The sequence below is a fragment of the Labrus bergylta genome, chromosome 19 (genome assembly GCF_963930695.1).
Source record: "Labrus bergylta chromosome 19, fLabBer1.1, whole genome shotgun sequence".
NCBI lineage: Eukaryota > Metazoa > Chordata > Actinopteri > Labriformes > Labridae > Labrus > Labrus bergylta.
In genome coordinates this window covers 9836204-9851159 of record NC_089213.1, presented here as the reverse complement: position 1 = coordinate 9851159, position 14956 = coordinate 9836204, and the positions used below count along the sequence as shown (strand labels likewise).

The window sequence follows — 14956 nt, the reverse complement described above, 5'->3', positions numbered from 1 at the left end:
TTATTTCCCACCTCTAGTTGGCAGATTTTATTGGAATTATATTTGCCTCCCATAATACATCAGTATGTATTTCCTGGTATGCAACAATGTTAAAACGTTTTAATAAACACTTACACTTGATGGACTGACAGCTACATTTTCTCTGGAAAAAAATAAGTTTCTCCTTCATAAGCGGTCATCTGAGCACCTTAACATATCAACACTGGTACAAAATCTAAGCAATAACCTCTTCAATAAAACATCCAGTTTAAATATGTACTAAACCAGCCACCATATTTTTTTCTCCCCTGGTATCACAATAAGTCTCAAAAAATATGTCAGGCTATGTAACTTCAGTCCTTAAAATTTGCCAACATAAAAAAAGGTAGGTAGGTATTTTTCCAAAAAGGAATGACATGCCATTTTTTGTGATGTGTAAATTATGAGTTTTTGCTGTTATTTTGTTGCCTATGACCACCATGACATTACCTGCAGAGTAAAAACACTGAACATGTGGCTATTATCTGTGTGTGAGAGAGAGAGATGTAGGTAAGCAGTGTTGACATGGTTACTCTCTCAGCATGAGGAAGTAAATTAGCTCATTATAAACCTGATGTAAAAAAACAAAAAAAAACAAAGCCGTGACACGAGGCTGACACCTTGGTTGCTTGTAAACACAACAGCAGTCAGTCCGACTCACTCACACACACACACACACACACACACACACACACACACGTGGCCACGAGACACTCTGGCACACCAAGTCTCTTCAAGTCCTGATCTGGAAACAGTGGAAAGCACAGTTGTACAACGGAGCTACATGACCACACCTACTCTATATCTGCTGTACCAGATTCAGCCTGACTGGAGCAAGCAGTGCAGAATGTACCCTGAGAGTCAAAAAAAAAAAAAAAAATGTTAAAAACTTCAGGTGCATGAGAGAGGTGAACATCTTAAAAAAAAAAAATGAGTAAGGATGTGACTCAGCACATGAGAAGTCATGGTTTGATCTCAAATATAAAAACACTGTCAGCTCTACATGTGTACAGTCTTCATGCAAATTACTGCAGCGGGGGGAACATAACGTGTTCTCTAAATTACTAAAGTAAATAAAGCCTCTGACAGTGTTTAACTTCTGCAAAATGGTGAATAATGTCGTTTTTTTAAATATATTTTCGTTGATATATGACGACATTAAGATATCATGAAAATTAGAAAGATAAATGATGTTTTTCTAAAGAAGTCAGAGATGCAGACATTATTGCTTAAAATGGTTAAAAACACACACACACAAAAAAAAGACACTCGGATAGTGTTTTCTTGACACGATGGAGGAAAGAAGCGGACAGAGGGGGCTGGTTTTTTTTTTTTTTTTCTGCAGCCTTTCCATTAGATGCAATTATAAATGGCCGAGAGCGGAGGGACGGGGGAGCCAATCAGATCTCGGCTCGCATGTCAACCTAAGACCAACTGTCTCCTGGCTCTGACAGCAGGATTTTACCTCCATAATTCAAATCCCAAAGCAAAAGGCAATCTGCACTTTGCCAACTCCAACCAGCGGGGCCGTGTTTACAAGGCGGCACATGGGAGGCAAAAGAATCGAGGAGGACGAAGGAAAGAAGTGGGGGGAGGAGGAGGCGAACGGAGCCGAACCGAGCCCCACAATGAATGAAAAAAAAAAAAAAAAAAACCCCTCCGTCAAGATGAATCAATCGCGGTCACAATCACACTTTGATCCGAGTAAACACTTAGCGGGTGTAATTGTTGCCATTCACTGGACTGTGAGACACATCTCCACTTCACCGTGCGGAGCGGCTATTAAAACCCCGACAGAGGGGTCTTTTTTTTTTTCTTAATGATTATGCAAATGTTATTTAACGCCTATCGCTGTCATTTGCATCTCGTTTTTATTGCCTTGACAGCCTTTGACACAACTTTTGATAGCACTGATAGGAGGGAGGGAGAGGGGGGGGGAGCACAACAAAACAAGGAGAAAAAAAAAAAAAGAGGCTGCAGATTCTCGTAGAAAACAGCACTTAAATCTACAATGAGGTAGGAGAAGCACAGCGAGGAAACATCATATCTCTGCACACACACACACACACATGCACACACACTTTCTCCTCACAAACTCTTGCTCTACTTAGTCTAACTCCTGCCCTGCACCCAGCAGAGACACACACTAAACACCCACAACTCAGAAAGTTGTTTCCAGCAGAATATGCTGCTTCTTTCTCTGTGTTTTAGACTATTGCAGGGGGGGTGGTATTGCGAGAAAAAAGAGAGAGAGAGGCAGCCATTTTAGAGCTCTTGCTACATAGACAATGGCTGGTCCAATGCAATATGCTACTCTACAGGGGCTTTTTCTGAGCTCCTGGTCGACTCCAACTCAGTCAAAGTGTGTCAGTGCAGTGAGGGAAGTTTACCTGATTTCTGTTTGGAGGCTGTCCAGTGTTTCCCGGGCTCATGGGAGGCGGATGGTGGCTCCTTTGTTGCCAACCCGGATGGACCCCACCATACTGAGTGCTACCCATATCTCCTGGTCCCTTATTGGCCCCTTCCTGATTGTTATAGTCTCCTTGGGGGTAATTCGGGTAGCTCCTGGCGGAGCTCGGGGATGTCAAAAGCTGATTTAAAGTAGGCGTAGACGTGGGTTGTTGGCTTCCCATGTTATACCTCTGATTATTGTAAGAAGCAGCCATGGCTGTGGTTCCTCCTGCTGGCTGTTGCTTGCCTGGCTGCCCCCCAGCCGCCGGAGGCTGGTTGTTACGCGGGGAATTCATGGCCCCGTAGCCTTGGCCCTGATAAGAAGTCCTGTTCTGGAACGGGCTGTAGTTGTTATAATGGTTCGGGTAGCCGTGTTCATGTGAATTAGGGGGGTAAGGGTCCATCATGCCCGGCCCCGATGCAGCTGCCATGCCAGGGCTTTGTTGTCCGCCATGTTGATGAAAAGGGGCCCGGCTGTAGTGCTGGTTGTAACCGTAAGGAGGAGGAGGAAAGGGGCCCTGGTGGTGGTGTCCCATCCCGGGATGGTTATTCCCCTCGGGCCCGCCTGTATCATTCTGATTACTGCTATTATTATTTACCCTGGGCAAATTCCCGTTGCCGTTCTTCATATCGGGATCCCCTCCTCCTCCTCCCCCAGCATTTCCAGCGTCGGTCCCGTCCTGCAGCTCCTTCTGTCCAGGAGATCCGCCGTCGGTTCCCGGATCCTTATTTTCATGCTGTTTCTCCCCCGGTACCGACTCCTCCTGTGGTTCCCGATCCGGCTTTTTGAGTTCGGATGGCGGGCTAGTGTTGAGAGTGGCGACGCTGGCAACCTGAGCGGCCATGATATCCCTCTCTCTCTCTCTCCTCCACTCTTTCTCTGCCTCTCTCTCTCAGCACGGCGACTCACTCACAGTCAAACTCTGAAAAACCATTGAATATAAATACAATTACATTTATAACAACGTACCCGTTGTCCCGGTTCATTCCCCCCTTTGCCCTCCGCCCGGACCGGTATCCGGTAATCCACCGCGACTCCGTTTGAAGTTAAAACAGAGAGGGGAAAGTTTTTTAAAAAGCAAAAATATATAAATACTGAGCCAGGGAAATGAATTTCACCGACCCAAGTGAGTGTGTGTGTGTGTGTGTGTGTGTGTGTGTGTGTTGGAGGGGGGGCTTCTGTTACAGAACGAGAGCGCGAGCTAGAAATCAACCAAACCAGCACGAGGCTCCGCGAGACACAGCCATCTTACCGACCTGTCGCGAGAAAATGAAAACCCGGAGCGGAGTTTACAGCGAAAACTGGATCCGGACTGCTGCTGACTGCCTAAAAACAACACTGTTTATACTCAAGGAGAGCCATTATTGCCGCTTTAATGTGCTTTAAAGTGAGCTCATGCCTGAAAATGTCGATGTAGACGGAAAGCTTTGTTTTTTAAGCGTAAACTACTGGTCATTTTCAGACTAATTAATTGCTGCATTGAGGGAAAAGGTGTATGCTAATGAAGAAATACAGCAATGAGTTGTCTGAATAAAAATAAACGTGTGAGATTTGGATATCAAAAGATAGAAATAACATAAATATGCACAGTTTACTTTATTTTGTACCTTCAGAGTTGTACAGGGCAACATACAGTGATTTATGGCGATGCATCTCATCTTATAGGCTACAGCATAAAGTAAGGATAGAGCTAATTGTAGCCCAAGAAGGATACAGTGGTTTTACATCTTTGGCTTTAACAACAACCAAAGACAGACATTAAACTTCATGTTAAATAGGTTACACACAGGCACATGGTTTCACACTGTCTGACACTTATAAATACCAGAGATTATTATCTACAGTTGTGCATTGTTTAACAATTCAAAGGTCCCTTCCTTTACCATACTCTGCTGCCTTGAAGTCATCCAAAACTATTCAACCATTCTGATTACAAAAAATTGCTTCATGCATGAGCTGTGTGCTCCTCTTTGTAACATTCATGTGTGCACTTTATCTTATTAGCTCGCTAAAGCACTGGAACAAAATAGGCTTCTTCTGTTAGAGGGGGCTAATGGGCAGAAGTGACTGCTCCCATACTGCTTCCATGTGTCGAAAACTCCAAATGAGAGGAGAGTACAGCAGAGGAAAGCATGAAATCACAACCTGTACATGTCTGTGCAGTGTGTGTGTGTGTGTGTGTGTGTGAGAGAGAGAGTGAGAGAGGACAGAAAAGGAAGAAGGATGGGGGATGGACTGAGCCAGTTACAGAGCAGGAAGTGGAGATACAAAAAAAAAAAAAAACACTGATGGTAGAAAAGTGACACTGAATAGGCCACATCACATTATCTGTTAAAAGTCAAATCTCATGCAAACAAACGAGAACGAGAAGAGATTTGGAGAAAGCATAAAGTCTCTCTATGCAATTCATAGGAACAGACACCCTATGTCTCTTCACCACCTCTCTCTCCCCACCCCCTTTCTTCGTGCTCTCTGCCTTGCCTGCCTCGCGCTCTCCTAGCAGCAGCAGCCTTCAATGCTGCGTTTGCCGTCGTCGGAAATTTCAGAATCTAGGCTCTAGGTCGTAAAACGAACAGTGTTAAAACTGAAAGAATCAAACGTTTTTGCAAGAAAGTTCAAAAATGACCAAAACAAGACACACGCACGCTGCAACATTTCAAAGACAACTCAAGGTGGAGATGCTCAGCTGTTTATTCATCAAAACGTAGCCCAGAAACACCATCAGAAACATTTAAAGGGAAAGAGGCAACACTTGACCGGGTAAATAATACATTTACAGGGACACTGTGTCCTGTAGCTGCAAACAATAATGAATAACTAAGTCATACGGAAGGCTAGGCCACATCAGTAGCCTGTTAACACAGTGGATTAATGAAGAACTCAGTAAAGCAAGGCCATGGGCAAACTGACACAAGATAATATTGAGTCACGAAAATATATCAGAGTGTCAAATATTCAGTGTTTATAAACAATCACTGTGTCCACGTGTTTCTAGACTAATTAGACTAAAGTAGTGCATTGAAATCGCCTATATCCACATAAAGCACTGTTTACATTTATTCATATAAGGAGACGGGTCGATATATTGTTTCTGTAAGCTCTGGGATAAAGTAAGAAAAAAAGCAACAACCTCAGAACACAAATTAAACACTTATGTGTAAGACTGAAGTGTTTTATTTCCGACCAGAAAGGACTTGTGTGCTGCGACATTGTGCGTTTCCGAGCTTCGGCTGGAGCACGCGAAGGCAGCATCACCGCTTGCAAAAGCAGCAGAACTTTGCTATGTGAATGTGGGGGATGGGAAGCGCCAGCTCTCTGCTCTGCTCAGCCCTTTCTCTCTACAATGCGGGGCTTTCTGCTCACATTGCTCTCTCTCTATCTGTTGGAGAAAAAAAAAAAAGAGATTCTCTTTTACTTCAAGTTTAACCTAGAAATCAAGACAAATGTCCACGTGTATTTTCTGATGCACAAAGATATTTTTATGATGTATGTTTAATAAAAAAAACAGAGTATGCAGGGTGGAGGGGTCAGCTCAGCTGCTGTCTACTTATATAGGCTAAGGGAGGAGTGAGTGTGTGTGTGTGTGTGTGTGTGTGTGTGTGTGTGTGTGTGTGTGTGTGTGTGTGTGTGCAAGCAGAAAGCGCAGAGGCTAGGCTCTGAAGGAGGAGGGGGTAGGGAGCCTCTATTTCTTTTTAGCATAAACTTCGTGTTTATTATAAAGGGGTGCAGTCTCTCTTTTCTTCACTCTTTCATATTTCTCAAAACAGCACCATAATCTGCGTTCTATGCACTGTTTCTCCTGCTCTTCATTTTAGAAGTAGCTTCAAAATGTTTTTTTTTGGTGTTTTCAGCACTCACCTTGAAAAATATTTATCTGTTGTTGAGCCGCCTGAGCTGAGCTGCAAAGTGACTTTAAAGCACTAAGATCATATGGTATGTTAAATCTCTGTGGGAGAGGAACAACAGGATGCTAAAGACCTCCTGTGTGGCTACGAGTGTCATGCATTTATTTATGTGACGCTTGTTTTACAAGGATATGGTGTTCTCTAAAATGCTATGGTGCCTGCCCTGACAAGCTCAACAGCAAGCTTAGGACCCTCCTTGACACAGAATTAATAAGGACACATGCATTGTTGGAAGGGATTTAAGAGTCTACCCCTCCAGTAGTTTTCATTCTATATTACAGTCGTTCATATTTAGTCACTTCACTATAACTATAACCAAAGAATGACAAAAAAAGGTGTTACCATGAATACCCATCAGAGACATTCTGTCATAATCCAGCCTGGCTCTTATAGAAGAAGATTCACACCTCCTACATGGACTATTGAAAGCCATGTCTGTTCTTCAGTCTAAATGAGAGTCATTCAAAGAAAAACAGCAAACTTATTTCCAGGTTGTTGCCCAAATGTTGTCTGGTCTGCGTCACATTTGTCTCTTTGCTGTGCCTGTTGATAATGTGTGTTTAGGGAGAGGCACAGGAGAGATGGTGGGGTTGCTGGTTCATATGACCCCCCCCCCCCCCCCCCCCCCACCACCACCACACACACACACACACATCTGTCCCAGGATGATGATTTAAGAGGGTTTACTTGTGCCCCATCGCCGCCTCCCTGTATGGAAGACTGTGATGCATCACCTTCGGCCCGACGCTGCGTCTTCCCCGGCCGTCACCGAGGCAGCGGCTTGGACTTCAACCAGCCGCTCTTTTTTGCTCTTGTAATCAGAATAAAATTGATGACACTGGTTGATCAGAAGGAAGAAAACATGAGTCAAAGCAGTGGTGAAAAGCTGCATTTGAAGATGCAAACAGCGAGAGGGAGTTCATTATTCATGTCGTCAATTCTCGTTATAGATGCAAAACACAAATTTCAGTGGACAGGTTGGAGTCATAAATATTTTACTGACTTAACTAAGCCAAAAATATGCTATCTCTGTTAATTAATGTTGGCCTTTGATATTCTTAAATATGCATTTTTAATGTATTAACTTTCTTCAATTAATCTCCGCTTTGAACAAGAAAGTGTCATTCTTGTTGAGCGAGTTAACTGATGACTGATCATTCAAGAGTTTTTCTTTTATTTTAATCCCTTGGGATCCAGTCTGGGAATGGAGCCATACAATCACCAAGACAACCCAATAATGCAGCGTGGAATTTCCTAACAAGAGTGGAGTTGAATAAAGACACACACACACACACACACACACACACACACACACACCCGAACACACATGTGCAACAGCCAAACACAGCTCTCACCTGACAGTAATGTCAAATGTATGACTGTAAAGCCGCCTGTTGTTAATGCATACCTGCACCACACATCAGCAGTGATCCCACAGTGAAGTGATCATGGCCGCACACACTCACTAAGACAACACACACACACACACACACACACACACAGAACCACAACAGTTGGGTCCTGTCCAGACGGTTGCCAGGCAGCAGTTCAACGCATAGTCTGGAGTGTGTAGAGGAAGGAAGTGCCACTTTGCGAAGTGCAATGGGCATCCGGCTCATTCCCAGACGCTGTGAGCGTGTGGAACCTGCCGCTTAAACTTACACCTGACAAACACACACACCCTCCACTTTGTAAACAGAGCAGGGGTGAGGCATGTGCAATAAAATAAAAGCCCTGCATGGTTTCCTTCAGGGCTCCCTATTAAATGTGGACAATCAGTTTCATATTGGCTTCACTGTCAGGGCCTCAGCATGTTTAATCCAAACATACAGCCCTGATAGAAAAGATATTAAAGAGCACTTGTGGAAATCTCTGCTGCCTTATGAGGTCATATTTTAGATTAATCTTTCAGCCATTGTTCTTACCTGATTTGATCAAATGGGATCAAACTTTCCAGGAGCCACAGTTCAACAGAACTGCTTAGCAGACATCAGTTGCTCCTCTCTCCTCGTATTATTCTCTCCCAAGACGTGAAATCCTCTCCGTTACTTGGGTGAAAGTAGACCAGGGGACCTCAATGCCCCGCGACAGGCTTTCAAATCAAAGCTGATAGGACATATTCAGGTTGTACTCGGGTACTTTTATCTATCTTCACTGTGTGTGGGTGGCTGATAATTTGCTATGGGGCTTTTTTTTTTCTTCTCTCTTTTAAATCACAGAATTCATGAAGTTCACACAGTCACCGCTCGCTGAATTCCAAACACCACATTTTCTCTCAGTGTGTTCAAGTGAAGTAAAGGAAGGACCGTCCCCCCCCCCCCCACACACACACACACACACACCCACCCCCACCCCCGATCTCAACAAAGCCAAGCAAGGTTAAGAGCTCTCAAAATTACGGTGTCCACCCTGCAAGGACAGAGAAGTGTTCGCTCTCTTTTCAATGAGGATGAAAAGAAACCGCGCAGGGAATCATCTCTGTAGTAAGGGAACTCATCACTGCGAACATACTGGGAAGCGCTCCACTATGGGTCACAGAGCCCAGTGTGTGAGCTTCTACCCGACTGACAAACAGTCCCATCCCTATAAATCACACAGAGAGGCTTGTCAGCATTTCAGCTGCAAGATAGAGCCAAACTAAAGATGAGAAAAACACTGTTCAGTGGTCTTAGAAGGAAAATCAAAACCAGGCCTCATAACTTTTAACAACATGCATCTTATTTTTGAGAACTTTTTAATGTGAATTTTTTTTTTTAAAAAGTTGTTCTTGTAGATGTCTTTAGAAAAAAGAACTCGTGTTTTTCGAGGCGGTATGTTGATGCAAGCTGACAAACCCACAGCTAACAAGCTAGCAAGTTGAAAGCATCAGAGCACAGTTGTCACAACAGCTACAAAAACTTCTCAGTTTTTCTTTTCTTGATTTTGCTGTTTTACGCTTCTTGGTATTTCATTCACAGGAGAGCTCTCTAAGATGGCTAGATGCCAACAATCACCTAGTTAAGTCATCACTCATGATAATTCTCAGATTATCCAGAGGACATTTGTGCCAGAGAATTAAGAGCAATCTGCTCCAGAACTGTCTAATTAGTTAATTATCATTTGGAAATGGCAAAGCTTAAAGATCATGTCTGGTGTTTGCACACAGTGATGACATATTTTGTTGGTGGAGCCCAACTGGTGGCAGAAGTTAGTATATAAAAAAAATATATAGTTGACTTTGCAACTGAGTTGCTGAGTTCAAAACAATGCAAAGTTGTTGGTGACTTGTTAAGATGTCCAACTTTTTAAACCAGTATCGTTGTTGTTATGAATTTGATGGATTTGGGAATGTTTCTACATCCACACAGACACACTAAGTTTGAGAGGTGTGTTAAAGCAGCTTGAAACCGGTTGTGCGCCCCATGAATGGAGGCTATGGTCTTCATCGTGTCACTCTTCAGCGGTCCTGTGCAATAAAGGCAAAAAGGCCCAGAGATATAGTTTAAATAGCTTGAAACTCGCTCACGTTTGATTAAAAGTAACAGTTTATACACGTTCGGCTGAACAGTGCAGCACTTAATGCGGCTTTTTCAGAAGCTTTCAATAGTTTGAGTAACAGACAAGAAGTTTATCTTCACGAGTCACCACCGTTTGCATTTGCCAGTTATACCGGACAACTTCGTACACCTTGTGGAGAAACCCAGAGACCCAACGTGAAATAATCACATCCACTTTTAAGTAACACAAGATAATTGCAACAAATACATAGTTTAAGCTTAATTCTTCAAGGACTCAAAAAAAAAAAATGTACGTCCAAAATCACAATTGAATGTATTTTAAAAAATGCAAACAAACATCTGCACCCTGAAAACTATGAGCGTCCTGTTGCAACACAGCCTGAGTATTGATTGATTGGTTGATTGAACTTTATTGTCAGATATGGTCAGAAATTTGGCTCCACATGGAAACATAAAAATTAAGACAAGATACAAACATTTGACACAACATTCAAACAATAAACAAACATTCAGAGGCTTAATCGTGCTTTTATCCGGGATTCAGCTCTACATTCAATTTAAGGATTGACTGGTGAACAAGGCAAGGCAAATAGCCAATCATAGTAAAGGATTTTGAGGTGTATACTTGAGTGGCCATTTAGATTTAAAGGGGGCTACCATGACACCCTTCTGGACACGCCCCTGAAGTCATTCCTTCCCTTAGACCAAGGATGTGGTCTACTTCTCAGTGTTTCTCTCCACCTGCACTCACTGTTTTTCTGCCAAAATGGTCCATTAGCTAGGCTAGACTGATTTATTCATCTTAAAATCTTTAACCTTGCTCTTGAGACACAATCAGTGTTATTACCCAACACCAACATTTTGCATATCAATGTTTACCATCGAGAATTTTGTGGCCAACCAAGACTTGTAATTCTGAGGAGTATTGATAACTAAGGTGTTTAAACTTTAATAAGAAAACAAGACATTATTCATGAATTAGTATAAGTAGAGACAACATTGCATATCAACATGAAACTGTTAATCTAATACATCTTTAAAATCAGTTCTTGATAATTAATCTTTTTTTTTTTTTACTTTTGGTGTTTTCACACATGCACAGAACTCCTGAAACTCTTCGAGGCGAATGTGTGTACACAAACAGCCGTATTGGAAATAATTTATATATATTTATGACATTTATAAGAGGCAAAGAGGTGTCACCAAAGTGCCAGACTTGTGGAAAAAAAACTGATGGAATTGACATTATAACTTTCTTCAATCCCTCGATTATTGTAAATAATTAATGCAAGTTATTCACTTCATGTCGTCCTAATTTCACAAGGAAAATGTTTCACACGTTTCAAGTGTTACAAATGATACACATTAGATATGTAACTGTTGAGTGCTTTAAATGAACAACTTTCATTGAACGACAGAGATTTCACGATGTGCTGTATTTTCAAGAGATAAAGTTAAAAAGTGATATGTTTTGATGCAGCCTTTCTTTATGTGTGCAGATTAGGCCTTTAGATGCTGCTCATGCAGCACATTCAAGACAGAAAGGTAGACTGGCTTATAAATATTTAAAACTATAATTGAACCAAATATGCATTTTGAATTAGGGATTGGGAAGCCATGGGTTTTAATCAATGGTGGCAGTCAGAGGACCTGCGCTTGTTTTCAGGTGAAATGGCTAACTGTAATGCAGACGTGATGAACAGCACAGAGAGTTGGCAAAAGAGATGGACGAAATTGACACGTTGAAGACGGAGTGATTAAGTTACCTGTTACAGAACAGCCCCTGAGCATATATCAATATGAACTGTGGCGGGCTGAGAAGATGAATTGGACGCGAATGAATGGAGGTGTGGGGAAAAAAAATTGCAGGCAGCCGTACTTATCCAGCACAGAAAATAGATTCTATGTAGAAACCAAAGGAGCATTTTATGGAAAAACCATTTTCTGTGTGCAGTGTCAGTATGTTGATACAAGGCATTATATTGAAAAACGGCCTATGTAATTCACTCCCTGGGCCCTGAGATGCTCAAGAGACCAATCTTCTCATATATTGAAATTGGATGCATTTCAGTTGTTACCCGCTGAATCATTTTCTTGTCCCACTCTTTTTTAGCCTATTGTTTACAGATGCGCTTTTCGTTGTGCCTGAACTCTTCCCTCTCATGGAAGCTGGATGTTTGTGCTGTTTCAAGCATGAGTGCCTTTGCTTACAAAGGGCAACGAGAGAACAAAAAAAAAAACCCAAAGATGATAGAAACATTAGCATAGCAGTTTGATATGAAACAGGTCGTGAAGAAAATGTGGAAATAGTTCGAGAGTTTGAAAGAGGATGAAGTGAAACAGAGACTATGGGGGAAATGTGGAACCAACTTTGGCCTTTAAAACACAATGTGTGCAAAGAGACAACATCATGACGGAGAGGGTTTTAAGGCTTACATTTATTGGCTCCTAGGACGGTTCCTTGGCAGTAGCCTCCTTGTGTGGCGGCACACTTCAGCAGTGACCTTTTGCATCTATGCTAGGACAACAGGCAGGGGGTGAAGGGGGTCCAGCACCACCCACCAGTCAACTGTGAAAACAAAACTTTATCTTGACTCAGTGGGGAGGCTGGGAGATAGAGGACTACAAGGCTTTTGAGGTAGGGAACTATTCTTCTGAGCTGATTATTGGCCTGAGGGGCTGCAGCGGGGCAAGGTTGCAGATAGGGGTGGTACTGGCTGGGGGTCGGATCTCAAACCTCTGCATTGAAATGCTGATGAAAGACAGGACATTCAGCAGTAATTGCTCTTTTGATTCCGGGTGACACACCTCCGAGCTGAATGCCGAGAAAACGAACCTTCAACGCCGACGTTGCTGCAGCTGCCTGCCTTTTTCTCCGTGCATGAAGAGGGGCGGAGGATGTTGAGATTAACGAACAAAATCGACTGTAATGTGTGACAATAAAGAAAAACGAGCATGTGCATATGACTTTCCAGTTTTCCTCCATCTGTTGCCAGTCGAGTTGATAAAACATAATCCACGGTTTCCTCTGAATATGATATGAGAGCTTACAATTTGGAACACATCATTTGGATCATTTAGGATTTGGATCAGGTTCACATTTGAAGAGGGTATTTGAACCAGAACCTTAAGAGACACTGCTGGGCACAACTCTTGCCAAATAGGGCATTTATAAAAGGTTGGCACAGGCCCTATACAGAGTGAAGGCTGGCATAGGCATGATGCCCACATCATAGTGCCAACCAAGGGTTTTGTTTGGCATGTGTCTCTGTAGTATGGCTTGTCTCCTCCAGACAACTGGCCCAAACACAACTTAGCATTAGGTTACAGAAGCATTACAAACTGAAAATGATTCATTAAAAAGCTCTCAGTTTCCGCCTGAGATGAGAAGTGCAAAAATGATGATCAGTAAAAAAAAAAAAAAAAAAACACATACAGCAAAGATGCAAAACATTACGTGGTTTCAGTCTCAGCAGTGTGAAGATTGGACCAAGGTAAGAAAAATCCAAAATAAAAGCTTTTCTTACATGGATATAAGTGGAAGAAAAAAAAGTATTCCATATAGATTATTTACTTTCATACTCACTATTACTTGTGAGGGAAACTTTAACACACAGTACCTTCTCTGTCTTTATTCCAAACCTTCGTACTGAAGGACTTGGCTGCATGCCTCTCTAAGAGATTTTCATATCCCTTGTTTGATAGCAGCAGGCGCCACATACGCAATCCTCACTGAGGCTGTTACAATAAAAAGGGCTCTAGGAACATGGTCAGGGACAACAGCGATGTTTAATTTCAGGCGCCGAGGAGAGCCATTTCTGCCCTGCAAATAAACAAATCAAGACAGTAAGGGAAGAAGGGCAAAATATAGAAAAAAGTAATTTATTCTGGCTCATTTTAAGCTGCCAGAGAGGCCCTATTTTAAGAGAAAATAAAAAAAAAGGAGGAGGGAGGAGCTGAAAGACAATGCATTTTAAAAGAGCCTCTTCCCCCAGTGTGCCTTTATCTGTCACTCAAACCCGGCAACGTAAACACATATTAAGGAGGAAGACAGAGGGGTTTCCATAGCCACAGATTTAAATGGGACTGTCGTGCTGTACACAGTAACCCCCCCCCCCCCCCCCCTCCCCCTCCAACCCCCTTTTGAAACACTGTTTGTTTGCTGTTGTGTTGGAGGAATTCAGGCTGTGCAGAATGCGCTGATAGCGAGGCTCTGGGAGGCTTGGTTTTGCGCTATTTCCACTGCAAAGGGAAAGAGGAGAGAGGCAGAAGAGGGCCCAGCAGACTGAGAGAAGAAAAAACATACAAGGCCGGTTATGCAGAAACACAGATTTAATGTAAGGCTCGGCTCTGTTATAAGCAGCGGAGAGAGGAAAAAGCTGGTCTGGACTGACAGGAAGAGAGAGAGAGAGAGAGACGGAGAAGAGGGGCAGAGTATTGTCAGGTTATAGCGCGAGGATTCAGACCAGAAGAAATCATTGGACCTGGGTTTGACCAGACCTTACCATCACTCTAGGAGTGACTCCTCTAAAGGACAGCACCCCTATTGAATCAGCTCACATCCCCTCTTTGGATAAACAGTGCTATAATACACTGAATTAACAACACAAGCCCTGGGGAAATCAGGTCTCTCCACCATAAATTGGTAACCCCTCCTTATACCCCCACCCCACTATCTCTGATTTTTATGGTTTCAAGCTCAATAACACATTCATTATTAAATCATGTTTACTGGAATCACAGGCATGTCATTGTCCTAGCCCTATAGCTATTGGGGTAGAGATTTCAAATGTGCCTTTTTTTCCCCTTTTGGGTGAATTCATTACATTACATGATATTTCATAAGCACTTATTGATTGTAGCTGTGGGCAACAGAAATTCAGCACAGCCTTTTTTTTTTTTTGCGAAATCTTTGCAGGGGAATTGTACTGCAGCGTTGAGTCTATGTAAAAAATAGCAGTTGGTTACAGTCATTTGTGTAAATATATCACTTCTGAGTGCTCAGTTCATCTGCCACCCATGCAGCTGAGCTTTTCACTTGCAGACAAACATCAAGCATGTAAGCAAGAAACACTGTTCATCAA

General features: G+C 42.6%; 1 protein-coding gene across 3 annotated transcripts in view; it reads right to left on the bottom strand.

Annotated features, from left to right (window-relative positions):
* arid1ab (AT-rich interactive domain 1Ab) overlaps positions 1 to 3705 on the bottom strand; it is a 65532-nt gene extending 61827 nt beyond the window's left edge. For 2 of the 3 annotated variants that reach the window (XM_020638018.3, XM_065947837.1), the window contains exon 1: positions 2409 to 3705. In XM_020638018.3, the coding sequence (XP_020493674.2) occupies positions 2409 to 3314 (906 nt within the window). In that variant the 5' untranslated portion in view covers positions 3315 to 3705. The remainder of the gene's footprint in view (positions 1 to 2408) is intronic. The other variant, XM_065947838.1, reaches the window with a different exon arrangement.
* Positions 3706 to 14956: the final 11251 nt, after the last annotated feature.